The sequence below is a fragment of the Balaenoptera physalus genome, assembly GCF_965194825.1.
Source record: "Balaenoptera physalus genome assembly, chromosome: 12".
Lineage (NCBI taxonomy): Eukaryota > Metazoa > Chordata > Mammalia > Artiodactyla > Balaenopteridae > Balaenoptera > Balaenoptera physalus.
In genome coordinates, this window is record NC_138897.1 from 27294436 (window position 1) to 27321065 (window position 26630).

Below are 26630 nucleotides of genomic sequence, written 5' to 3' on the forward strand. Positions count from 1 at the left end.
GTAATCTTAAATTTGAGTGGTAAATATTAGTATGAACTCATCCTTTGCCTCTTTTTAAAACTAGGTGTGTATTTCCTAGCTCTGCCCAATCAAAAGGCCAAGAAGCTATGATAATCCAGTAGCAAGGAACACCCATTAACTGTGAGACTGTGATCTCTAAATAGTATTTCCCATTAAAGGGAACCAGGGCTCTGTGAATCAATGGCTGATTCCAGGCCTGGAGCAGAATATTCAAATTGAGCCTGGGTCATCTTGTGCAAATGACAAAGAAGCTTGGCCCTGCCACACCTAACAGAAGGGGAGGCTAAGAAATAGAATCCAAAAGTTGGGGTTCTATTATGAAAGTAGAAGGATGAAGTAAATATTGGGAGGCAGTTATCAATCTCTGCCACAGCAGCATGGGGGCTGACGATCAGTCTCTGGGTCTGTGCTGTCCAGTACAGTAGCTACCAACCACGTGTGGCTACTGGGCACTTGAAACAAGCCTAGTCCAAACTGAAGCATGCCCTAAGTATAAAGTGTACACTGGATTTCAAAGATTTAGTATGCAAAAAAGAATGTAAAATATCACAATAATTTTTATATTGATTATATATGGAAATGATAGTATTTTAGATATACTGGGTTAAATAAAATATGTTATCAAAATTGCATTTTATCTGTTTCATTTGATAATTTTTAATGTGGCTACTAGAAATTTTTTAAGTATGTGTGCCTCACATTATATTTCTATTAGATAGCACTGCTCTAGAAAAACCAGTTACAGGGTCTTCTGAAAGTCTCGGAGCTTGGGAAATGGGACAGACATGGGAAGTTTAGCAAAGGCATGAAGAGAGAAAGAGGAACAAAAAATTCAGAGAGGGAGGGAGGGAGGGAAGGAAGACAGACTAGTGGCCACAGAACAGAAGAAAATATCTACAAATCTGATAAAGGACGAAACAAATCTTATAACTCAATAACTTAAAAACGGACAAAGGATTTGAAAAGACATTTCACCAAAGAAGATATGCAATTGGCCAATAAGTACATGAAAAGATGCTCAATATCACTAGTCATCATGGTAATGTAAATCAAAGAGAGGAGATACCACTGCTCATCCACTAGGATGACTATAATCAAAACGACAGAGAATATTAAGTGTTGATGAGGATGTGACGAAATTGGAACCTTCATCCACGGCTGGTAAGAATGTAAAATGGTGCAGCCACTTTGGAAAACAGATTGGTCGCTCCTCAGTTAAACATAGAGTTACCATAATAATTCCACTCATAGGTATAAAAATAGGCAAATCTATAGAAACAGAAAATAGATTAGTGGTTGCTTAGTGCTTGGGGTAGGAGATGGGGATGACTGCTAATGGGTACAGGGTTTCTTTTCAGGGTAAAGAAAAATGTTCTAAAATTGATTGCGGTGACGGTTGTATAATCATATAAATATAAATATAGCTAAAACCATTGAATTGTACACATTAAATGGTGACTTGTATGGTATGTGAGCGATATCTCAATAAAGCTGTAAAAAAAAAACTAATGATGTTATACCAAACAAGTCATGAGATCATAGTGAGAGAGAGAGAGGGAGGGAGGGAGACTGACTCACTGGTTACCACTGGAGGTTGCTAGGGCACAACTCATGACTCTAAAAATCAAAGAGAACGAATGCTGATTTTCAAGTATGAACTACATTTCAGGGTAACCAAATAACCCTATTGGATGGGGGAAAGTTCTATGGTAGAGAATAATTCCAGCTATCAATCAGAAGGAATGATAGAATCACACCTCTAGTGAAATAAGTGATTCAGGCAAAGATCATCAGTGGATGCTACAACCATTGATGGGAACTATAGAGCAGAGGAACCTGGCTGACACACCTGAACCCACTGATCAATCTTGGTACCACCACAGGTGGGACAACAGGGCACTACATACTTCTGCATGCGATGCAATGTGATGTACTCAGCATCACGTGTGAAGTATGTCGCCAAAAAATTATATTGATCCTGAATCGAATCTAATCAATCTAACTTTTAGTCTAGAGTAATTATAAGGGTAAGAAGAACTAGCTAAATATTACCGTGAGCGTACAATGAGCCACATCCAGAAAGTTTAGACTCTGCAGGACAACCTCCCTAGCAATCAAGTCAATAGCAAGTGGGGGAAAAAAAAGAGGGAGTCTGTTCTAGATTAAAAGATACTTAAGAGAACAACCAATTACAAAATGCAAATCTTGTTTGGTTACCAGTTCAGTAAACCAACTGTAAAAAGACATTTTTGGAACAATATGGGAAATCTGAATATAAACTGGGTATTAGAGGATACTGAGCAATTACTGTTAATTTTGTTGGGGTTGATAATGACACTGTGATAATGTAAGAAAATGTCCTTATTTTTTTTAAAGATATATGCTGAAGTATATATATGTGAGAAATAACATGAGAATCTAGGATACAGTTTAAAATATTGTGGCAAAACGAGAGGAGGCAGCAATAGATCAAATCAATTGGGCAAGATGCTAGTTATGGAAACTAGGAAATGGTGGGTTCATTGTGCTCTTTTCTCTTTAGTGTTTGTCTAGAATTTTTCATCATAATAAGTTTTATTTTAAACCCAGCGATGTTCAAGAATGGGTAGGACTTACCGGTTCCCAGATATGCTGAAAGGATGCAATCTGTGATGTCTAGGAATCCGAGCTCAAAAGCATGTATGTATTTGCCATTTGACATGACGAGAGGCAATTCTTTCAGAAAAACCCTTCTAGGCTTTTTTTGATTGCTTACTAGCTTTTTGTTTTTCCTCTCTGAACCATTTTAGTGAGGTTTACCAAAAACTGATCACCTTAGGGAAACTGCGGCAGCACTATAACCTCCTCAGCCAAGTCCTAGGTTTCGCTGGGAGGTAAGGGCTCTCTATTCCTCCCTGGGGGGCACAGCCCTTCCCGGAGCCGTGCACGAAGCTGTCCAGTTTTCACCCACCCTCCTCAGCTGACTCTCACAGTCCCCCTGGGTCATAAGTAAAGAGGTTATGATCAGCCTTGTTTCAAACAGGTGAAGGAATGGAGATTCTTTCTCTAAAGGATTTCACAGCCACATTTAAATGATGGTTCTCTGTTTGGATTCAACTTTAACATTGTGTGTAAACACCCCTCTCTTCACAATGTAAGATGCTGATCACCTTAGCACATTAGAAAAGTCTCATAACTTTGAGAAGAGTTGAAGCTGGGTTGGAATTATGAATGTAGTTAAAATAACAGACTACACATGAACGTCATCATCCCTTGCCAGTGACTTCTTCTTTGGGAGCCTAGGTGAGCAGCGTGCCCGAGCAGAAGGGTGTCTCTTTTCACCTTGGAATGTAGACACAGCAATGGACGAGGTAGGGGGAAGGGGAAGAGTGTCACGAGTCCCAGCTCTGCTGCAAATAGGATGTTGACTTTGGGTGGACTGACCTCCCCTGACCTTGGTACCCCCTCTGCAAATGGCAAGAGCAGCATTTCCTTATCTGTCTCCTGTCTCATCTGCAGCTCAAAAGAAACAAGGTATGTGAAAATATTCTTGGAACTATAAAGGGATTATAATTATTTTTTAAAATATTCTCTCTAAGTAGATATTATTTTTCTCTAGTCAACATCTCTTATTTCCCAATTCTGCTTCTAGAATTGGTCTTAAACCACTCTGGGATACAGTCTGAATAACAGACTCTGAGAGTAGATTATATTTTCAATTAGATATTATTTAGTTTCCTATTTACTACACAACATTAAGGTAAAGATTCTCCTCCTAACTTAAAGTTTAATTTTAACACTGTTAAAATCCAAACATACTATTTCTGGAATATTCTTTGAGTCCTGCAGATTTTAGCATGTAACCCCTGCTTAAACACAGTTAATAATTTGGCTTTAAACTCAGAATGTCCATTTTAAATATTGTCAGTGGTAGCCCTGACCTATGTTCCTTCTGTTCAGGCAGATTCTTTCACGGTACAAGTAGCAAGGATTGAGGACTTGACCAGGAAAGCCTTCAGCTTAATCTTCCGGGGCTGGAACCAAACAAGAGGACTTTTCCTGAAGTGCTCAGTACAATATCTTCATCTGTACTCAGTGGCTCATGAAAATGTATTCAGAATGTACTCTCTAGATCTCTTACCACGGCAGGTTGGAGGCTGCTAAGACAAACACGAGATCCTCGGAGCGAGCCAGCCCATCCATCTGCACCAGTAACTCTGTCTTCATCCGCAGGCTTCCTTCGTGCTCTCCCCTAGAGAAAGACGAGGAGGTGAGATGCTCCCAAGAGGCAGAGTCTTTGCTTCCATGACCAGAGTGACACTCATAGCAAGGACTCAGTGACGGCAGACCGGGTTCCCTTCTGACAACTAGCCCCTTCCCTGCCGCATTCTCAGGAGCTACTCATCCCAGGGTTGGAGAAAACAAGCAATTGGTACTACTTTCAAACAGTAACAGAAAGGAAGTAAATGAATATAATGATGATATTGAAAAGAAAACCAAAGGCTGGCAATGAACCAGAAAATAACCAAAGGGGAGACAGTGGCACTAGTAGATTAAAAAAGGCAGCCCGGTTGTGTCGACCTGCCGTATCATTTACCCTTTTAAAAAATGGCTTCATTGAGAATAATCCTTTTCATTTATATAGCAGGCATGAAAGTATTTTACACACACTATTTCTTTTAGTATAATGTATGGATATAAACTGTCCAAGAAGAGATGAACTACAACACGATGTTTCATTCTCTTCTAATAAGAGACAAGATAATGACATGGAAACTAGGCTTTCCTTGCACAGCAGATTACAGGCAGTTTTCTGTGCAAATTCATCCTCTGATTTTCCCACCACCCCCACTGCTGAGACCCTCTCGCCAAGAAAGAGCTCTCACTACACCATAGGATGTGCACAATCGAAATTGGCTCAAAGTCCTGACCGGCTCCAGGAGGCTCTCATGTGGATCAAGTTAAAAGGACAAAAAAGTGCCTTTCTAGCACAACAAGACATTCAGCTTCTCATCTCTGCCTGTATATGGTGGCAGCCCAAATTAGGCTTATGGGTTTTTTAGCAACTGTGCCCCTTTCTATCTAAGAGGAAATATAAATATAAATATCGTTATATATTTATCTAGCATTTACACATAATTACTATTCTTTTAACATAATATGACCCCCAAAGTCTTCAGAGCACCTGCCCTTATTCCCTTATCCTTTGAAGACTCTCGTTTTAGTGTTTAACTTCCAGACAAGGAAACTGACACGCTCAAGGCTGGTAGATGAAGAGTTTCCAAAGTAGCTCAATCAAAGCTGTGGAGGGCCCTGGGGATGGAGATGGGCAGAGTGCATGTAAGGGCGAGTGTCACTGCAGTGAGGCAGGCCAGGAGCACAGAGCTTTGCTGAGGAAGTGACCACTAGGGCGGCCTGGTGGGTTCCCAGCCAGGCCCCCGTGCAGTTGCCTGTTCCTGCCAGGCCCCCTTTGGAGAGGCAGAGCGCCCAGCCTGGGGCTGACTAGCACCCATGAAGCCATAGAAACAGTTGCATTTCAATCAACGACATGAATCCCATGCATCTTGGGTGCAGCTTGATGGTTGTTTTTCTCTGCTGGGAAAATGGTTTTTAATAAGTAAAATTTCATAAATTATATTCTAGTTATACTTCCAACAAGATAATTTTTTACTTTTTATTAATATTAGTTCTGCCTTGATGATAGACCATTAGAGGCCATCAATAAATGCAGTTGTGTTGAGTTTTCCCTGAGAGCTGTTTTTTCAAGCCAGGGATACCAAGTTTAGTAAAAAGTTTCAAAGAAAAACACCTCTGATGAAGACAGAAAGGTGTTCTTAAAACACACACACACACACACACACACACACACACACACACACACACAACCTCATTACAGTCTGAGATGTGTTCTGCCTGTTGGGGACATTAGTGGACACTTAATCTTTAGAGGTGACATATGTGACATATTTAAAATCGGTCTGGCTGAGCCACAGTCTGGTGTCACAGAGAAGTGGCGGCTTCCCTGGCCTCACACGCCTTGTCCAGGGCTGCCTCTCAGGGCTTAGCCCTTGGCAGCCCCGTTCCCCCCAGGCAGCCCCTCTGGCTCCAGGGGAGGTGTTCACAGGTGGCTATTTGGAGCCAGCAGGATGCTTATGGCAGCCTGGGATCAGGGGCTGGGTGATCTTCAGGCCTGAAATCCACTCTGCGGGGAAGGGGGAAGGGAGGATGACATTTCCTCCGGTTATAAAAACTACTTAAATCAGCTATTGAGTTAACGGGATCTAATTTAAAGACCTTTCCGTGTGTCTGCAGAAAATCTGTGGGCTTATTAATAGGCTCATTCTGCTGGTAAATGTCGATGGGCTTCCGACCATCAAACACACTTACGAGAGGGGAGAAGTGATGACCAAAAAAACCCTGTCTGTTACCCAGGAGCCGTGCCTCTCTGACTCATCACTGACTCCAGCTCGTCCAGGAAGATGGTGGAGGGGGCGTGATAGCGGGCAAGTTCAAATAACACCTGGGTGGGAGAAAAGCAACCACGTGTTCAAATTCATATACTTAAAAGTTCTCAGATGCTCCCAGAGATTAAAAGCTTAGGAGAGCTGTAATATTAAGCATTTATGCTTCACTTTGTTATTTCACAATAACTTGATAATCGTTACAGTTACTTCTCCCTAGCACTACCCCATGGTCCAATTATTTCCATTTATCACTTGGTAAAATTAGAGCCAGAGAGAATAAGTGGTTAGCTCAAGGTTATTAATCATAGGATTTCCCTGGTGGCGCAGTGCTTAAGAATCCACCTGCCAATGCAGGGGGACACAGGTTCGATCCCTGGTCCGGGAAGATCCCACATGCCGTGGAGCAACTAAGCCTGTGTGCCACAACTACTGAGCCTGCACTCTAGAGCCCGCGAGCCACAACTACTGAAGCCTGCACGCCTAGAGCCCGTGTTCCGCCACAAGCGAAGCTACCGCAATGAGAAGCCCACACACTGCAATGAAGAGTAGCCCCCGCTCGCCACAGCTAGAGAAAGCCCACGCACAGCAACGAAGACCCAACGCAGACAAAAATAAATAAATAAAAATAAATAAATTTATTTTTTAAAAGTTACTAATCATAAATGGGAGAGCTTAAGATAAAACTCAGTTCCTGAGCTTTGTTAGTTAGTTTGTTAGCTAATTTGTTAGTTAACCCTTGAGACCCCCTGCCAATAACATGTTCCACATGGACACAAAAGCCTTGGAATACATAAAATCAGTTAATAATTTTTTTCCCTTACCACTTAGAGACAATAAGAAGGTTATTCTCAGAAGGAAGAATTGCAGAGAAAGGACAGAGTTCCAGGCATGGGCAACAAGGCTGAAGAATTTTGCCCTTTCTGCTCCCCAAATTACTCCACGGGGTCCCCAACACTGCTGTTTGGTAGGCTCAGGTACTTGAAGGCAATTCCCAATTGAATAAAGTGTTCCATTCCAGAATAAAATATTATAGACTGAATAAGAACAGGAAAGCAACCAGCAAAAGAACAGCCATAAAAACAAAATCGAGAGCTCTAAAGGGAGATGTGGTGGTGATGAAAAGAGTATAAAAAACTCTACCTTTTTTTAAAAAACCCTGAAACGAATCTCTTGAGCACCATATACAATTCTTCCCTGGTTGATCAGAGAAAGCATTAGAGATTTAGAAAAGAATAGATGTTCTTTAATAGGCATAGGAGATTTATTCTCTGTGTCACTTAGCACTAGCAAAGCATCACAGAATAAATAAGAGGGGAAGGGCTTAGAAAAGGCCAGATTGTGGTTTTCAAAGCAGTAGCAGGTCGTCCCTTACAGACCTCCCTGTCACTGAATGGGAAACTCCTCACCTTCACCGCTCCTTGTGTGTGTGTGGTCCCTCCATGCTCATGCGGAAGTGTTTTCCTCTCACAGAATCCTATTTCATTCAGCCAAGACAACTGGCTCAGCCCAGTGAGCTTAAGAGAACAGTGTCAACGCGGGGACACTCATCACAAATGTTTTTTGGACACAACAGAGACCAACTCATTAGCAGCAGGTAATTTGTCTTCTTGTCACAAAAAGAAAAGCTCAAATATACCTGGTATTAAGGATGATTACAACAGCAGCAATCTACCCAATGAAAAATGGCATATTAGAACACTTTTATATGCTTTTAAGGAACTCCCCAAAGTGCAGAGAGACCAACAGCCTCGATAAGACCAAACATCCTGCTGGAAGGAGAACCACGTCTGGAGCCTATGTCTCCACATGGACCACACCACTGCCCTTCCACTGCCAGAGAATATATAGAATCCTGGGTAAGTGCTTGGGAAGCATTAGTCTAAAATTTTCAAAAGTTCTTGGAGGAAGTTAAATCACACAACTGGGGGAGGGTGGAATGTTGAAAGATGTAAGCAACAACAGGTGTGTGCATTTGCTAAAGAGACCACTCAGCTACTCAATAGCATCCACTCCTAAGAGACATGAACATTAGGAGGGGAGGGAGAAACGTAACCGAAGGGTTCCCTATAAATAACTTTTTAATTGGAATAGAAAGAGAAGCAAATGGTAGGAAAGTGTCTCTGATTTAGGGCAAGGCCTTGAAGGGCTTTCTTTATCTGAAAGCTTCACGGTAAGAATCTTGACAGCATGACCAAGGTTTTCCAGGTGAGGCTCCTTCCAGGAGCTCAGAAAATAGAGTAATTTCTGAAAGGACAGAAGATAAGATCCTTCCAGATTAGCATTAGCAGAGTTATCTGTTTTCCTTTTTTTTTTAATTAATTAATTACTTTATTTATTTATTTTATTTTTGGCTGTGTCGGGTCTTCGTTGCTGCGCGCGGGCTTTCTCTGGTTGCGGTGAGCGGGGGCTACTCTTCGTTGTGGTGCACGGGCTTCTCCCTGCAGTGGCTTCTCTTGTTGCGGAGCACGGGCTCTAGACTCGCGGGCTTCAGTAGTTGCAGCACGCAGGCTCAGTAGTTGTGGCTCATGAGCTCTAGAGCGCAGGCTCAGTAGTTGTGGTGCACGGGCTTAGTGGCTCCGCGGCATGTGGGATCTTCCCGGGCCAGGGATTGAACCTGTGTCCCCTGCATTGGTGGGCGGATTCTTAACTACTGCACCACCAGGGAAGTCCCTGAAAGGCTACTTTTTAAATGTATGGTAAAGGAAGGGGAAAAAATTGGGGGCGGAATCATTTCCTAACTCTTAGAAGTCTAACAAAACAATACTGAAGCAGAGGAAAACTTGAGTTAAATAAAATGTTCACACAGAATGGAGCATTCTAGTTAAATGACTTTTCTGGCTATTCAACATTAAACAAGAAAGTCCATTTAGTTTAAATCTTTGTTAAGAATATTCATTAAACATCTGAATTTCTTCTTTGCCTGGGTGAGTCTTGCCCAGGGAAACGGATGGAATCTTTCTCCGAGCACCTTGCAGTGTTTTGTGCTCATAGTTCAAAACACCACTTTTCATAACAGGAGATGAATCTAAACTGATTCTGGGGGCACCTTGTAAGTTTTGTGTTCCTCATCACGCAGAAATGGAATGTTAAAGAAAAAACTCTTCAGGCTGATAAGAATTCTAGTTTGTTGGATTTAAGCTAATTGAAATCTAGCTAACTAGAATCACATGGAACCCATAAATTTAGGAGCAGCTAAATTTAAACCCTGTCTGGCACTGAGCTAGACTCAAGATGAAGAACAACGAAATAGAAGATGTCAACATATATTTCCATGAATTACTATCTGGTAGGGGTGATAAGAATTTATAAAAGCTTACACATTTGAAGTAACTTGAGAACAATCACAAAGTAATAAGTAATAGGTTATTTTAGGTAAATCAATCCTTTAAAAATATTTTATTATCACTTCCAAATAAGCCACAATATTTTGAAAATAAGTCTATCCAAAGTAATGTAATTTAAGCATAATATTTTAGAGTAATTTCTTTTTAGAAAATGTATCATATTTATATCCACTTTGTTTTGATTACTTATCAGTCACCCTACAGAGTGCAATAGTTCAACAGGATTTCTGAGCAGGACCCACCTTACATTGAGGCATAAATCAAAAAACAAGTATTCTCATAAGGTGACTGGAAGATACAGTAAAAGTTTATAATATAAAATATACCATATACTATGAATGAGATATTGTAAAGATGGAAACAATCTCTTAAGGGAAGAAAAAAATCCCTACAGGCTATGGGCTCTGCAAAGGAAAGTTGCTCAGAGCACCTGAAAGAATAATTAAGTTTTAAGTTTCTTGATTCTTCCTTAGAGTATCTAGTATAGGGACTAGCATACCATAGTAGCCTCTCAATAAATGTTAACTAAATATACTGCACATGCTTAATAATAAATGCTTCTTGAATGAAGAAAAAATAGGCCACTTCAGAGACAATTTTTTCCAGCTTCTATTCCCAAGTTGCATGAATCGAAAAAGGGCTGTTGGTCAAATTCCCAAAGGAAGGGAGATCATGTTTGCTGATAGGGGCATGACTGATAGCCACATATAGTAGTCAATCTACCTCCCAGGTTTTTGGTAATTAAGATCCAGGATAAATTTGAACATACAAATCACTTAAAACAAATAAGATATAACCTCATTTTGTACCACGGTATTTTGCCGGAACTTATTCTAAAAAAACAAAATCAAGAATCCCTACCCGAACAAGTTTTTCTGAATCCCCTCTCCATTTGCTTACGATGGTAGATGCAGAAATATTAAAGAAGGTTGTCTTGCATTCCGTAGCCACAGCTTTGGCCAGCAAAGTCTTTCCTGTACCTAGAATCACATGTGGGTAAAATATGAGCGGCCCTCGAACTCCATTCCTCTGCCTGCAGACAGAAGGCAGTCACACAAGCAAAAACGGTGGTTACTCAGCAGGCACTGCCCCAGCCCTGAAGTAAGGACAGATGGGGCAACTCATCCTCTGCACACACGCTTCATACGAAGACCAAAACAGAAAGCCCTCTACCTGGAGGTCCGTAGAGCAGCAGTCCTTTCCAGGGAGAAAGAATTCCTGTAAACAGCTGTGGGTACTATGGGAACAAGAAACAAGGATGAGATTTATTAGTACCTGTACATCAGCCTGTGCCCCCTGAGCTCAGGCAAGCTAGGGGAGCTAGGGTGAAACACACGCAACTCTGCGTCAGGCCCTCCTTTTCTGAAGGCTGGCTTTCTCCTTCCCCACCCCCCCCCCCATATATATATCTTACTTATCCCAATTTTACTTTCACACTTGATAGGATGCATGACTTAATTTTTGTCACTTTTTAAAAGAGCAGTTATTTTAAGGAGAAGAAAGGCATATGTAGGTACTTTCCTCTCTGTTTCAATAGTCATTTCTCACATGCATAACATCATTTCCCCCAGAGTTCGATATATATGCAGAGCATCGGGCAATCTTTTGAATGTTGTGAAGCAGGTATGCTCTTTAAGATACACACTAGAACCAACATACAAAAGCGTATGTGAATAAAGCTCAAAGCTACGGTGAAGTCTGATTTGGAAGTTGAGAACATTCAGTGCAGAATACATTATGAGACACTGACTCCAAACAGGACATGCGTGGACTTTCAGTGAGTCTCTCCCATTAGTTCAAACTCAAGCCATCTGGAGTTGGTAGAGAACCAAGGAGAAGGAAAAATAATAGTAAAATTATAACTAGCTTTTAGTTTCTTGCTGATGCTAATGTCAAAATGTTGACATCATGTGGAACTTCTAATACCATGGAGATAACACAACCAGAGAGTCTCAATGGGAAGTTCTATTCTTTTGTAGAATAGAAGTCTTGTACAATAGAGCCCCTCAGAGGAAACAGGGAATAAATACATTTCTACTAATTCTGAACACCAGTATATTTCTTACCCCCATGTCTGAACACAGGAAGGAAGAAAGGGAAGACAGTCCAAATTTACTGATTTTGTCCCATTCAAATAGAAGCATCCAAAAATCAGGGGCTGCAAGGGCCCAGTGGTAAGAATAAATAGGTTATTCAATAAAGTAAATCTGTAATCCTAACTGCAGGAGATTACAAAAAATGGCCACAAATTATTTGCAGCTCCTTCCACCAAGAGGCAGAGGATATTTCTCTATCACTTGAATCTGGATTTGGCCTTGTGAATTTGGCCAGTGGGACATTAGCAAATAGAAGAGGAGACTTGAAAATAGAGACGAGCAAATATACGGAATATAAGAAGAGACACGGGAAAGGCTCACGAATTGGGCCCTGCCCTTTCTTGCTTCTGTCTGGGAACTCTCTGCACCATGTGAGCAAGACTTGGGCTCTCCTGCCAGAGGACGAGAGGCAGAGAGAGGCCTCAGCTGCCCTGGTGATCCCAGCTTTCACAGCTTTTCCATATTTTCCAGCCACCCTGGCTGATGCCCCAGACGAGTGAGTGAGCCCAACCAACGTCACGTGGAAAAGAGCCAAGCCGGCCCAGCTAAGCCCAGCCCAAAGAGCCCACCCACAGAACTGCAAACAAATAAATGACTGTCATTCTAAGGCACTAGGTGTTGGGGTGGCCTGTTATACAGCAAAAGCCATGAGGTACACTGACCTTCTCATCACCACTGTTGTAAACCAAACATGAAGAGTCTTGTTTTTCTGTTTTCCTTCCTACTTAGTGAGCCACTCTGCACAAAAATCTGTCAGGAATAAGCTGAGCACAGCCCTATGGCTCTATGGCCAGTGCCCTGGAAGGGGCTGTCTAGTCTTTACAACCAGCTGAAAGCAAAGCCCCCGATGATGGGGGTGTTGGGGGCAGGGGGAAGATCTATGCAAACAAAGTCAGATGCTCTCTCTTATGGCAGGTATTTCTACTATAATAAGTATATTTTTAGGGAGGCAGGCTGATTTGAACCTATAGTAACTGACAAATCATACATACTATAGAGTCTTAGATCTTAAATTACCTCTTAGAGCAGACACCTGCCTTCAATCAGTATGTAACATGATTTCAAATTGCCTAGAATGGACTGAGCCTTGGTGCTCCAGTGTTGACAAAATATTGTGACACAGGCAAAAAGTTAACTTGTGGACAGAAAATCACCCTGTCGTTCTCTTCCTGATGGGTATATGACATATAGCTTGTCCAATGGATAATGAACAGAAATATCTCCCAAGAGGCTTCCTTCCCATCCTTACCCTTATAGGATACACAACAGCTTCTTTGACTAACTGCTTGGCTGCATCGAGTCCAATAATGTCATTCCACTTTATGTTTGGATTATGGAGATAAATGTCCTGCAATGCACATTTGATCATTTTGTTAAAACTAATGTTCTCCTCCACAGCTGTAATAAACATTGGAGCAGCAGAATACCTGACTTACAATAGGACATAAAGGGCTTGTGATAAACACTTCTCCTATTAGATACATGTGTATATACACATTGTAATTTGAGGCTAGTTCACCAAAGGGATGTCATGAAAATATTCAGTGATTTTCTCTGAAGAAGACATTGCTGATATAATATGGTACTTTTAGGGTAAAAAAAAAAAATCTTCTAATGAGGGACTATACCTGTCTTCGGTCAATAGCAAACCATGCTGATTTACAACCGTAATCAAAGAAGCTACAGAATATGCCTACAAATTACGTTAGCTTTTACTCCGAAACATAGTTCCTAGCCGTTGCCTGGCCTCTCTCTTGTTCCTTGATCTCGAAAACACTTTCTTAATTTGCTGCCTAAAAGAGATAACGCTGCTCTGAAACCAATTTCTCTTTTTCCCTAGTGATCGCTCCCTACTTCCATCAGGAGCAATTGCTTCTACAAAATCCAAGGAAGCCAACAACCAAGCGAAAGTTTTCCCCTAGCATAGCAGAGCTCTGTAGCAACCACTGTGGGTAATCAATTAAGGTAGCTTTTACTGATACTAATTTACAGTTTCCAAACTTCAATTTCACTAGATGCTCAGAACAGTCACTCGGGGGCCTTTCTCAGTAGGAGCTGTTTTGGGCAAACTGAATGTCTAGAGTGTTACAGCCAAAAACAAAACAAAACAAAACAAAAAAACCCACCTCTTTTCCAAAGTCATTCTGAGTGACTACAGAACAATCTGGAAACTACTTTTACAGTTATTTAATTTTTAAATAAGTAATACATGCACATGGTTCAAAAATATACAAACATATTTTTAAAATGCTGGTGAGATGTTATACCCCCCTTCTGTCCCCCATCCTCCCAGTTCCCTCCACCAGAAGTGACAAATTTTATTAGAGAAACTATTTATGCAGGTGATTTTCATGGTGTATAATATGTATGATCCATTCCTGGGTGAGATGACAAAGGTCTCAGTCTTCCAAAATCTTGGGAGAACCACCCTGTCTTTAAAGGACCACCCACTCATTCTTATCACCACACTTTCTTAGGAAAAGCTTGGCACACAGTGGGGATTCAACTACCTTGGAGTTCAAGGCATCCATAGATAATAGCAGTATTTCTTGCCTTCTTCTAGAGTTGACATTGAATTCCACGTGGTACTGTTTAAGTTCCCAGTAGGAAGTCCCTCCTTATATCAATCAAAAGTTCTCAAGACTCAGCAGGACTGCCTCAGGAGGTGGTGAGCTCCCATCCCTGTCAGCATTCAAGCAGGGTCTGTATGACTACCTCCCACTGTACTGTGGCAAGGGTTCCAAATGGAATCCTTTCAGGCCAGTTCTACTCTACAACTTTATTATCACTAGTCCTGGTATCCTTTTGCAAAAACACTAACAAGACTATTGATTTGGGGGTATAAAAATATTTTTCTCTGCTCTCTTACGCATCCTAATTACCACAGCCTGGCTCAATCCCTCATCCTCTCACTGGCAATAACTTCAGAGCTGGTCTTGCTATCTCCATGTCTTTGATAGCCTTCCACACTGTCATCAGAACAAGCTGTCTAAAAGTACATTTGATTGCCCCATTCTCCTGATGGATGACTTTCGAAGATTCCCAGTCTCCTACAGACTGACTCCAGCCCTGGGTCCTGTTCGCAGCACCCTTACACGCAGGAACCCTGGCCTCTCTCTCCAGCCCATCTCCCACCATTCCTTGCGTGCCAGTCGGCTCCTGAGAAGCACTGCACAAGCGCTACAATTTCACAGGTCTGTACCTTTGCCCAGAACCCCTCCCCCCACGCTCGTCTACTCTTTTTTCATGTGGCTATTTCCTGCGTATCTTCTTCCCTAACACTCTCCCCACTCCTTGGCGCAACAATACCCATCCGTTATGCTCTCAAAGTGCACCTTGCCCGTGGGACGAGAAACCCTTGTGGGCAAGGACTGTGTTGAGTCGTTTACCTTTGTGTTTCCAGCCACCAGCACATGCCTGACACATCAGAGGCGTGCAGGGGACAAATGCTGGGCTGAAAGGAGACCTGGGGGATCTTAATGACCTCAGAGCAGCTGTAAAGTTCTTGCATCATTTTAAACATCTCTCTGAGCCTGTCTAGGTTTCAGTCTTTCATTAAATACGAGATCACTGGAAATTAGAAAAACCTCCTACAACTCAGGAATCTATTCTATTCCCAAGGAACTTGCCCAAAGTCACACAGCTAGAAGGAGGAGGATCTAGGAATCAAATCCAGGCCAACCTATTCCACAGCCTGTGTCGTTAACCATTAGACTTCACTGTCTTTAGGTCCTGGGGGCCAAGCTTGAAAAATCAGTAGTTTGGATGGTAAGAGCTTTCCTACTAATCTGTTTCTTCATGAAAATTTCCAATTATGAAATCAGACTCCCAACATCTCTATTTCTAGGCTTCGACTGTTTAAGCAAGACGCAGACGTGCTCTTTCCTTCTCTGAGAGGCTTTCTTTCCTTAAGTCTTGGCTCGGCTCTAAACCCTTTCACCTGTCCCTTGCACTCTAAGTCTTTTTCTCTTTGGGTTTTCTTGGCCTCTATAGTGAGATGGTGGGCTTTTTATATTGTAATTTTACGATTCTATAATTTATTCATCATGCATTATTGTGCCTCTAAACAATATGAGTGCCTTTGCAAGTGGGGGCACTTTATAAATAAATGATTATATTTATTGTTATTAATAAAAGCAGCAGCCCACAATGCTCCAGGAGCCCCAATCCGCCTCCATAAATTTGTGAGTTGAATATCAGATCTTACCCGGCTCACCACGGCTGCCAATTCTCGCATCTCACTGTTCATGCCAATAAATGCACTCAGAGGTTTCAACAATCGTTCCTGACGATGGGAATAGAAAGCTTAACGTTACAATATTACTTCATCACTTGGGAAGAAAAACAGGGCACGGATCTCCAGGACACAAATGGTGGCAGGTTGCTATGAACTCTGACTTGATCTCAAGGTTTCTCTGGACTCAAAATTATATTCCCAAAGTTCATCTGGATTTTGGCAGTTTGCAAGATGAATGTCCCATCTTAGCCACTTACTGAAGGGTCTGGGTTACAGTCGAAGCTGTTCAAGCCAAGTTCGCTGGTTGCTCCTTTTATGGCATCTGTGAGCAACCCTCGGAAGTCAATGATTTGGCCCTGAAAGGGAGTAACAGTTATTGAAACGGCTATTAAAACATGAGGGGAGACTAACCTTAATAGCTCAGTTTCATTAAATTAAGACACATTTATGTACCTTGTTATGTAGCACAAACTTAAAGTAAAGCCTCAAAAAGAAACTGCACTAATAATGAACAAGATGATTTCCTCAAGTTGGGGCACTCTAGGAAAAAGAAACAAGTTATAAAGAAATTCTTCAGAATGGAGTTGGTTTGGATAAAATTCGCAAGCATTTGTCAGTTCCTGACACACCATCTGCTTCCTACATGTCTACTTCCCCTGTATTGTCTCGTCCTTTTTAAACATTCCACACGCAGGAAGACCTCATTGGCACAAGAATATTGATAGCTCCTACTTATGGACTACACTGTACATTTACCACTCAGGAGACTGCCTGGCACAAAACAGGTGTGCAAGGTACTTGTGAGGATTATTTCCAATCCTTCTAACACTTCTGCTAGTCGGGAGTGGCATCCTAGTTTTACAGATGTGGAGGTAAGGCCAGAGAAGTTAAATGATCTGCCCAGGGCCACACAGCTAACAAGTGACTTAAGACCAGGATTCAAACCCAGATATCTGTCTCCCCTATCCATACTCCTTCTGATGTCACCTGTCTCCCCTAGAGGCAGAATGAAAAAGCAAGGATGCCTGTAAAAAATAAAAGACAATAACAGTAGCCAACATTTACTGAGTGTTTATTATGTGCTGGGTGTAAGACTAAGGCACTCCATTCATTATGACCTTGGAAGTGGACACTATGATTATTTCCATTTCTCAGATGAGAGAAATGAGGCTTGGAGAGATTAAACAACTTGCCCAAGATTCACAGCCAAGAAGGTCTGACCTGGGGTTTGAACCTAGGCAGGCTGACTCCAAAGCTAGTGCCTTTGGAAACAGCACATCTACAAAATTTGCACAGGGGCCTGGGAATCATGAAGCTAGGGGCTCTGAGATGGTGATGAAAGACCCATGTTGGAGATAGGCCCCTGACCATATGCCCTCATTCAGCTTATGAAATGCTAGGGAGAAAACCGTTCACAGTTTACCCTGAGGACATTTCTGCTGCAAAGAGAATTTATAGCCAGATTCTTTCAAAGGTTAAGTGCTGGGTTAAATAGCCCCTTCCTTGACCTGATCAGAAACATCCATTCATACTAACATGAGATGTTCATGAGAGCAGCATTGCTGGGCACACAAGTGACCAAAAACGTGACATAGGTAGTGACGGTGAGCAGGGAAGTATTTCTCCATGGGCAGCAGGGATTCGAATGTATCACCTCCAGGAATCACCCATATAATCGAGGCCCTAAAAGGAGCCAGTTCTGGCCCATGAAGCGGCTCCCCTTGATTTCAGGGAGATGCTCCCAGTTCCCCTCCAAACACGCACACCCAGAGTTTAGTTTGCCTGAGAAGAGCTGGCCAGAGGTAAGTCAGCAGTCCCGTACGATCGAAGAAAGAAAGATGACTCAATGATATTCAACCCCTAAAAGTTATAATCAAGAGAAACACGTTGGGGTCGATGCTGCTTTTTATTTCCAAGTGACCCATTTTTACCTACCTTTGGCCTACAACGACCCAATATGGGTCTTTTCTGTTTGAGAGACTATTATTTACGAATCAGGACATGAGGTTCATTAGGAAAGGGGTAAATATCTATTGAGGACAAGATCAACCTTATATCAACTGAGTTTTCATGGTTCACATGAAATTACATCCAAGCCTGGAACCATATCTCCAAGGAGAAAGGAACACTGCTAGTCAACTCCTACTGACAGGGCAGAAAAGAATGAGTGCGAGGCCACAACTCCTCAGGTAATACAGAGCACTTTGTTACTGTCATCACAGAATTTTTAAGCTGAAAGGAACCTTAGAAGCCATCTCTTCCAAACGCAGCAATTTACAAATGGGAAACTGAGCCCCCTGGAGACGGGGCCGTTCGTTCAAGTCCATCCACCCAGGAGGGAGATCCAGACCAGCACCTCAGGGTCTCATCCTCAGCCAGTCCCTTCCCAATTCACCCCACAGCCAACCTTTGATCATCACATATTACCTTTCCTCTTTGACAAATGTAACACTTAAAAATTTTTCATTTTCAAAAAGAAAAGGGAATTCCCCCATTTAGTGTTCAGTTCATGAGTCCCACTTACTTTTTGTGGGCGGACGTTTTCTTCTCCACTGCCTTTGTTGATTCCAGATATACTTAAGCCAAAGTCAGCACTCTCCTTGTGAGTGTGATTGACAAGCTCCTGGAGAAAGAGGAAGACAATGAGAAGTCAGCTGCGGAAAGCAACTTCGAGATGCTGGCTGCAGCTGCCTGTCCCGTCGTCCCACACCATTCTGCAAACGGGGACTCCCATGTGTGATTCAACCACTGCTGTGCAGACCCAACGAGATGAATAAACTCTGCCTGTGCCAGGCAGGAGGAGCTGTCCCAGGAAGCCACGGGCTCTGAGCAGCACAAGCAGTGGAGGAAATGGCTGGGCCTTCACCCATGCCCACTCACTGGCCTGTCTTTTCTCCTCGGACCAGAGGTATTTGTGGGCATAGTCGACAGTTAGCCAGCCTCCTGTGGGATTCATCCTGCCCCCCTTCACCTCCCCTCCACCTGAGCCGGTTTGCAATGGCCAGGACCACACAACCTCCTTGCAGGTGAGAGATTCCTTTTGACGAACTGAGTTTTGTGATGATGCCTTTCTATCCCGCCAGACCGCTTTGACGTGCATTCTTCCATTCCTCTTCACCATTTCCATTAGTTCTCTTTCCTTTGAAACCTGGTATGTTTTGTCCTAAACCAGAAGGTTCTTGGCAGGGATTTCACCCACCTGCTGGGTTCTCTCCTCTTGCTACCCATCTCTTTCCCCAGAAAGTCCAGTGTGGAGGTCTGGGGTGGTGACCCACCGTGTGCGCCTTGGAGAAACCCAGCAGGAGACTGTGAGGCCCAGCCACACCCGAGACTACACTGGCCTACACGTCGGATCCCAGGGACACGCTTCAGGACAGGTAGAGCTGACACCTACAGTTCCCTCAAGCGGGAGGATTGTGCTTCGTGAGAACCAGGCTCTCCGACTCCGACTGGGCCTAGGACTCACCCCTCAAGGCCTGTCACCCAGCACTCAGACCAGCAGAAAGCTTGTGGGGAGGAAGGAGTCCTCCTTCCAAATGAAGAAACGTTAGGAAGCCTGGAGATCTGCCCGTCCTTTTAACCCAGTGTGCTGGAAGAAAATCTACAATTTAACAAAATCAAATTGTGCTCAATAAACAAATCAATGAGACTTCTTTCTTGGGGCTCTTTCTCAGCCACCTGCAATTTTACCAACGTCAAGTAAACCCGTCCTGACCTGTTTAGGATGCTCCCTGTGGAGGGGCTTGCTGCCCCCTGGCTTCCCCACCGTGGTTTTGGACCGTGGCCTCTGCTGGCTAATCTTGGGAAGATTTTGACAACTGTCGTTCATCGCTCTAGAGGAGGGAACAAAGACCATGGTGGAAGTCCTTTTAACTGGATTTGAGGTAGCTAAACACCTTGCATAGTGCATTTAAAGAGAGTTCTGGAAAGATCTGCAGATGCAAGTCTGTCTGCACCATGCTCCCACTCTGCCCAGCCCGGACCTGTCCCTCTTCAGTCTATCCGGGTTCCTCCAAGACTGGGCTAGAGGGTCCACTTCCTCCTGGAGGTCCCCGACACCCTCTCTTCATTTCCCCTTCATACCACCTGGCTTCTACAGATAGCTTTCTATCCCTAAGAACACACTGTTCTACAAGCATTCCTCCGATGTTTCTTACCACCTTCCTTAAAGAAGAGCACTCAGACCAGGTGCCGGAAAGGTGGGGGGAGGAAGGAGTCCTCCTGCTCAAATTAAGAAACGTTAGGAAGTCTTGGGCATCTGTCTGTCGTTTCAATCCATCGTGCTGGGTGCACCCTGCCTACTGCCTTTCAAGCCACGCACAGCCAGCATCAAAAGTGGCTTGTGGAAGGGAGGCAAAAGTTCCCTCATCTCTGCTGTCACAGATCATTCATATTTGCAGAACAAATTTTCACCAAATATTGTTCACTTGAGGCAAAATGAACTGATGGGGCAGGAAGTCCCAGTGGTAGCTAACTCTGGTGGAGACGGGGAGCCTTGCCTGGAAGGGGGCCCGCCCAGGGGTGGGACTTGTGGTGGTTGAAAGAGTATGCATGCAATTGACTGTGTTTATGTCATACATCAATTCAATGGTAAAATAAACCTGTCGCTACGTCCGCATAAGTAGACATGGAATATTTTCAGGTAGGCGATGATATCCAGAGAGAGGCAGGGTGTGCTCAGGGGGGCAGAACATGAGCTCCCCCTGGGGAAGTTGTTTGGTTCTCGTCCCTCACGTGAGTAGCATTTACAGGACGGTCGCTAGAAGTATTTCTCCCCATGTTCTAAGTGGTCTCACAGAGCTGCTATTTCAATCCCATTTTTTTGTAGGAAAGAAAAAGTTGCTGGTGTCTAATATAAATGCATAGTTATTTGGCCAGCAAGACCGCCCACGCCAATTCCACCACCAATGTCCGCTCGTGGTGATCCCAGTGTTGGGCCCACTGGGGTGAGTGTCATAAGAGGTGGACAACTGGCGGTTTCTCCGGGCATTTGTCTTTCATCTGTAACCTAGGAACAAGAATGTCTGTCCCTTAGGCATTTTGCTGGCACAAAAATCAAATATCTATGAAATGAGTGTCAAGCATTGTACAAGTACAAACCCTCTGAATAGCATTGATTTAAATGAAGGAGATATATATATATATATATACACACACACACGTATATATACGTGATATATATATAAAACGTGCCTAAATATCCTTGTGAGGCTGGCGAGGAACTGGGAGTCATTTTCCCACTTTGATTTCCCATTGGAGGTAACTGATTCACAGATTTGCTTTGACACGACGAAAGACAAGTGCACTAATGTACAAGCAATGCAATTCATTTCCAATCAGCTCTGAGGATTGTAAAATTCTTCCAAGTATGAAACCAAATTCACCCTGCTTTAACTTTAGTCACCAGTCCTTGGTGTGCCCTATGGAATTCTGCAAAGAAGGCCCAATCCCTCTTTAGAAAGTGAAGACTGCCACCGTGTTGTTCTAGGCACCCATCCCCACCCCAAGTCTTCTGTTCTTCAAGCTAAACACCTCCAGTTGCTCCAAGCACTCCTAAGGTTACCTGGCTCCCAAAGTCATCCTCATCCTGGTCATCTTCCCTTTGTCCGCTGTCATCTGACTGGAATAGAGTCACTTCCTACTTTTTGGATGCTGTGTTTCTATTGATGAGGCCCGAGACCACATTAGCAATCACATCGTACTGTTGACTCACACTGCATCTTCTGTCACTCAGATTTCTAGGTCTCAGATTTTGTAATAAGGGAGCTATTTGTTGTGAATCTTTGATTAGACCTTAAACATTATTTCATTACAGTTCATCTTGCTATTTTGGACCCATCTCCTAATTTGTCAAGATCTTTTGGCATTCTAATTCTGTCATTCGTCACACAAGATAACCTTTCCTCCTTTGGGTCATCTGCAAATCTGTAAAGTGGGAGCTTGCTCTCTGGTGTGAGATGCAGGAATTAGGAAAAAGCACTTTCATTTGTTAATATCCAGTCTCATGGCACAACCTCTCATTTCAATAACTATTTTGAGTAGAAAATTATACACAAACAAACACCATGCATCACTTTTCTAGTTATCCTTCCTGACGCCAACCATTTGCCATCCAACCTCGATGGTTGCCATGTACAAACAGCTACCCAGAGAGGGGCTGAAGAAGCCCCCAGCTGTCCTATGCCACCATGCTCCAGCCCTAAAGGGAGGCAAAGGGCTCCAGGGACATTCACTCACAGAACGTTCTGCCAGGTAAGGAATGCTGAGGAAGTTCCAGACATGAATGTGTGGCTGAAAAGCCATCAGAATCCAAATGCGCTCCAAAGCTGCCTCTTAAAATGCTTGTCACTGTTTCTGTTCCCAAGTAGTTATCATTTATTACCAGAGTCTGACTAGCTTTATGGAAACTATAAATAAAGGAAGAACACTTTGCTCAAAACAGTAAACCTGTTCCTAAAGGATCACACAAAGCAAAGGTAGCCTCAGGCTGACCATCACCGTGAGTGTCATCATGAAGCAGGCGCAGGCTCCACGGCTCTTCTGTCAGTGAAGTCAAACACCTTCGATCCTAAAAGGTGAGGTGTCTCAGTGCCTTCCTTCTTAGGCTGCAGGCAAGGGACTGGAGTCACAGAGCAGAGAGCCTAGTGGGATTCGTGGAACTCACAACACTTCTTGACGGCCTAATGAGCTGCTTATGATCACAATCTAAGTTTTCTCCTTTCAATTGCATTCTAAGATTTTAAAAAATTTTGTTCACTGCCTGAGTGGTTGTGTGGCCCCTACCGGAAGCCCACTTCCACCTTCCCCTGAGGTCTGGGCTTTATTGTAAGAGCAAAAATCCACAGGCCTTGATGCCCCAAAGCTGTGCCGTCCGGGGCATTTCTGAACAGGCTCTGACGACAGGGGTGTGGTCTGGAGTGAATAGAGGAATGGGATGGACACTGAGGCAAGACTGGGGGCCTGTGTCAACCCAGGATGGTCAAGAGACAGAGGGGCCCTAATCAGATACCGCAAGTGCCAGATGAGACTTGGATCTGAGTAGCTGGAGACTCCTGCTCCAAGCTTGTAAGTGGCAGAGCTGGGAGCTAAACGTGGGTCTTTTAATCTCTGAGGTCCATACTTTTCATACCACCCAGACTAGAAAGACAGAGCATCAGTGGATGCAATTCTTTGTGGTAAAACCAGAGAACCAACAGACATTGGTCCATGTCCTGAACATCTGTAACATGAGGGGAACCCGTGGCTGGGTCCACCAAGGTCACAGGACCACAGTCTGGTATTGCTGGTAGGCAGACATGGAGCTGCACTAGAGAATCTTCTGGAAATGGATCCCACAAACTCCTAGAGTCGAGTTGGTCAAGAAGAATTACCATTTACTTTACCTTCTGGTCTTCCCTCCACTTCTTTGTGGTAAATTATTTTCTGCTGTGGCAAAACAAATATTGGGAGGAAAAGGAAAGATTTAATTTTTAAGAGAAAGCGATTTTTCAGGTATGTTTGTCCTTTTACATTGTTCTTAAAATGTGTGCTACATCCAGAAACTCTAAGCTATTCTCGTCCAGGGAGGAGTGGAATTACCTACTGGCGAAGAGAAAGAAGCCCATGCTTCCCAAGCATTTCCACACAAGGACCCCAAAGACCTCAGATATTAAAGATGTTGGAGACCACAGACTCAGTGGCACCGCCAATGTGGGCTAGCTTTATAGTTACCACTTTATTAAGTTTTCATGAACTCGACACCATTTTGCTGTGGTCCCTGGGACACCAGGATGATTGCATGAGCCTGGCAGGGAACACTTAACAGTCTATTCTGCCTGTTTACCTTAAAAAAAAAGACATTGTGTCCAATATCCCAGGAGAGTGTGGTTCCAAGCTAGAACTAGCATTCTAGATATCAGATCGTGTCAATAACAGTCCTGGTGGCCCAGTGGTTAGGAGTCAGTGCATTTTCTGCCAAAACCCAGATCCAACAACCAGCCAAGGATGTGGAGCTTTGAACCCTGCATTGGAAGGGAGCTCAGATAAAACACCACCCTCTCGGAACACCTCCAGCTCTGAGATTCAGTGCTGGCTATTTTTAATTGATATTCCTCTTGGTTTCCTGGTCCCCACATGAAATGTTAAAGTCTGTGGCTTAACAAGTGCCTTGTAAACAGGACAATGATCTCCCTTGGTTTATAATTACTTCCCCCATTTACAGACTTCTAAGTCAATGTCACTACAAAACACAGGGCCCTAACTTTAGATCTTTCCTCCAGCCAGCCTCCTTGACTGTTAACCTATACTGGGTCTTTGCATTATATTGATCATTATCTGGATTGACGGCTTTCAAAAGCATTTCATTATCTATACATGAGCTATTAGCCTCACCAATACTCATTTTCATGTTATTTTCAAGCTAGATAATAGGTCTTCCCAACAAGAAAAAAGTCTTCTGTCATTTACTGTCTTCCAACAGCTCTTTTCATCTCTAAAGAAATGAAAGTAATGTTGATCTTCTAAAAAGTACCTATGACACACTGGGGTTTTGCTTTCACTGCCCTAAATCACACAGTCCTCAAACAAATGCCAACGTGACAAAAGGGATGTCAATGTCCAGATGTCATGTTTAAATTGTCTGCACTGGATCTAAGAGAGGCTACACAATCCTTCTGGTCTATTCCTTCACTGTAGGGTGGGGGACATCATCTATCTGGAAATAAAATGAGGAAGAAACAAGAAACTTAAAGATACCTGTGTCGGATGCCTTTTTGACAATTTTGGGGTATTTCTGAAATTTTACAAAATAATAGCTCTCATATTCCATCAAAATAGTTTCAAGATCAACGTTGTCACAAACTTCAAAGCGTCGTAACCCCAGTTTAGTTTCTTGCTCCAAAGCATTGGCTGCATCAATATATCTGGCCATTTCACAGAAGAAAGAAAAAATTAACTCTAGGTAAAAAAAATAAAGGCAAACAGGCATCAAAAGTCCAAGGAGACTCAATACAAATAGTAAGCTTATATTAAAGAGTACATCAAATGAAAACTAGAATATATGAGGTTTGCCTATAGAGTAAGAAGCCCCACATAGGTTAAGTATATCCAAATATTGTCTTTCAAAACTTTCTGGAAGTACTTAAAAGTCAAATAAGTAAACCAACTAAGAAAATGTCTTGTAATTTACTTTTACTCATTTTTAGCCAAAGATGATTATTTGCCCAACATGATTACTTCTTTATTTACCAGTATTCATTTTAGGTAACACTTGACAATTGATAAAACCCCAATTCAACCCCAACAGGCAAGATTTGCCATCAGTGAGGCAACTCAAAAGAATACGTCATGTGCTCTAAAGGGAATTCCAAAAATATGTTGATCAACATCACCGAGGAAATGTGGTATAAGAAGACGTCATCTCCTTGGATGTATTACATTTCTGATAATTTCGTCATCAGTCACAAATTATACCACCAGGTGCCTCTGCATGCATGCAGTGTCATCACCGTGGGTTTCTCACTCATTTTTAACGTGGGCAGGTGTAAGGGCATCTGACTTAAGTGGTCTCAGCAATGAAGGCAAGCTCCTTGTCTCACGATCCTCTGAAAGTGGAAAAACTCTCTGGTTTTAATCTGAGTCCCTAACTCCTTTTAAAACCAAACATTCTCTCCTGAAAAATGTGCAATATGCACAAATTAGCATACAATTCCAGGAGCTCATCCAAGGACCTCAGATTAAGAATTTTCATTGCAGACAGAAAGATAGAGAAGATGAAAAGGCAGAGGGCTATATACCAGATGAAGGAACAAGAAAAAACCCCAGAAAAACAACTAAATGAAGTGGAGATAGGCAACCTTCCAGAGAAAGAATTCAGAATAATGATAGTGAAGATGATCCAGGACCTCGGAATAAGAATGGAGGCAAAGATTGAGAAGATGCAAGAAATGATTAACAAAGACCTAGAAGAATTAAAGAACAAACAAACAGAGATGACCAATACAATAACTGAAATGAAAACTACACTAGAAGGAATCAATAGCAGAATAACTGAGGCAGAAGAACGGATAAGTGACCTGGAAGACAGAATGGTGGAATTCACTGCTGCGGAACAGACTAAAGAAAAAAGAATGAAAAGAAATGAAGACAGCCTAAGAGACCTCTGGGACAACATTAAACGCAACAACATTCGCATTATAGGGGTCCCAGAAGGAGAAGAGAGAGAGAAAGGACCAGAGAAAATATTTGAAGAGATTATAGTCGAAAACTTCCCTAACATGGGAAAGGAGATAGCCACCCAAGTCCAGGAAGCGCAGAGAGTCCCATACAGAATAAACCCAAGGAGAAACACGCCGAGACACATAGTAATCAAAGTGGCAAAAATTAAAGACAAAGAAAAATTATTGAAAGCAGCAAGGGAAAAACGACAAATAACATACAAGGGAACTCCCATAAGGTTAACAGCTGATTTCTCAGCAGAAACTCTGCAAGCCAGAAGGGAGTGGCATGATAT

General features: G+C 42.8%; 1 protein-coding gene across 9 annotated transcripts in view; it reads right to left on the minus strand.

Moving 5' to 3' along the window:
- Window positions 1-26630, minus strand: part of KATNAL2 (katanin catalytic subunit A1 like 2) — a 105590-nt gene that overhangs the window by 19205 nt on the left and 59755 nt on the right. For 2 of the 9 annotated variants that reach the window (XM_082416603.1, XM_082416602.1), the window contains 10 exons: window positions 19857-19974; window positions 18666-18764; window positions 16399-16497; window positions 16112-16189; window positions 13154-13252; window positions 10982-11045; window positions 10670-10788; window positions 7871-7978; window positions 6429-6520; window positions 4142-4252 (listed from right to left, as the gene is read on the minus strand). In XM_082416603.1, coding sequence (XP_082272729.1) covers window positions 4142-4252; window positions 6429-6520; window positions 7871-7978; window positions 10670-10788; window positions 10982-11045; window positions 13154-13252; window positions 16112-16189; window positions 16399-16497; window positions 18666-18764; window positions 19857-19970 — 983 coding nt within the window. In that variant the 5' untranslated portion in view covers window positions 19971-19974. Of the gene's footprint in view, window positions 1-4141; window positions 4253-6428; window positions 6521-7870; window positions 7979-10669; window positions 10789-10981; window positions 11046-13153; window positions 13253-16111; window positions 16190-16398; window positions 16498-18665; window positions 18765-19856; window positions 19975-23523; window positions 23567-24874; window positions 25042-26630 lie in introns of all 9 variants that reach the window. The other 7 variants (XM_082416596.1, XM_082416599.1, XM_082416597.1 and 4 more) reach the window with 7 other exon arrangements.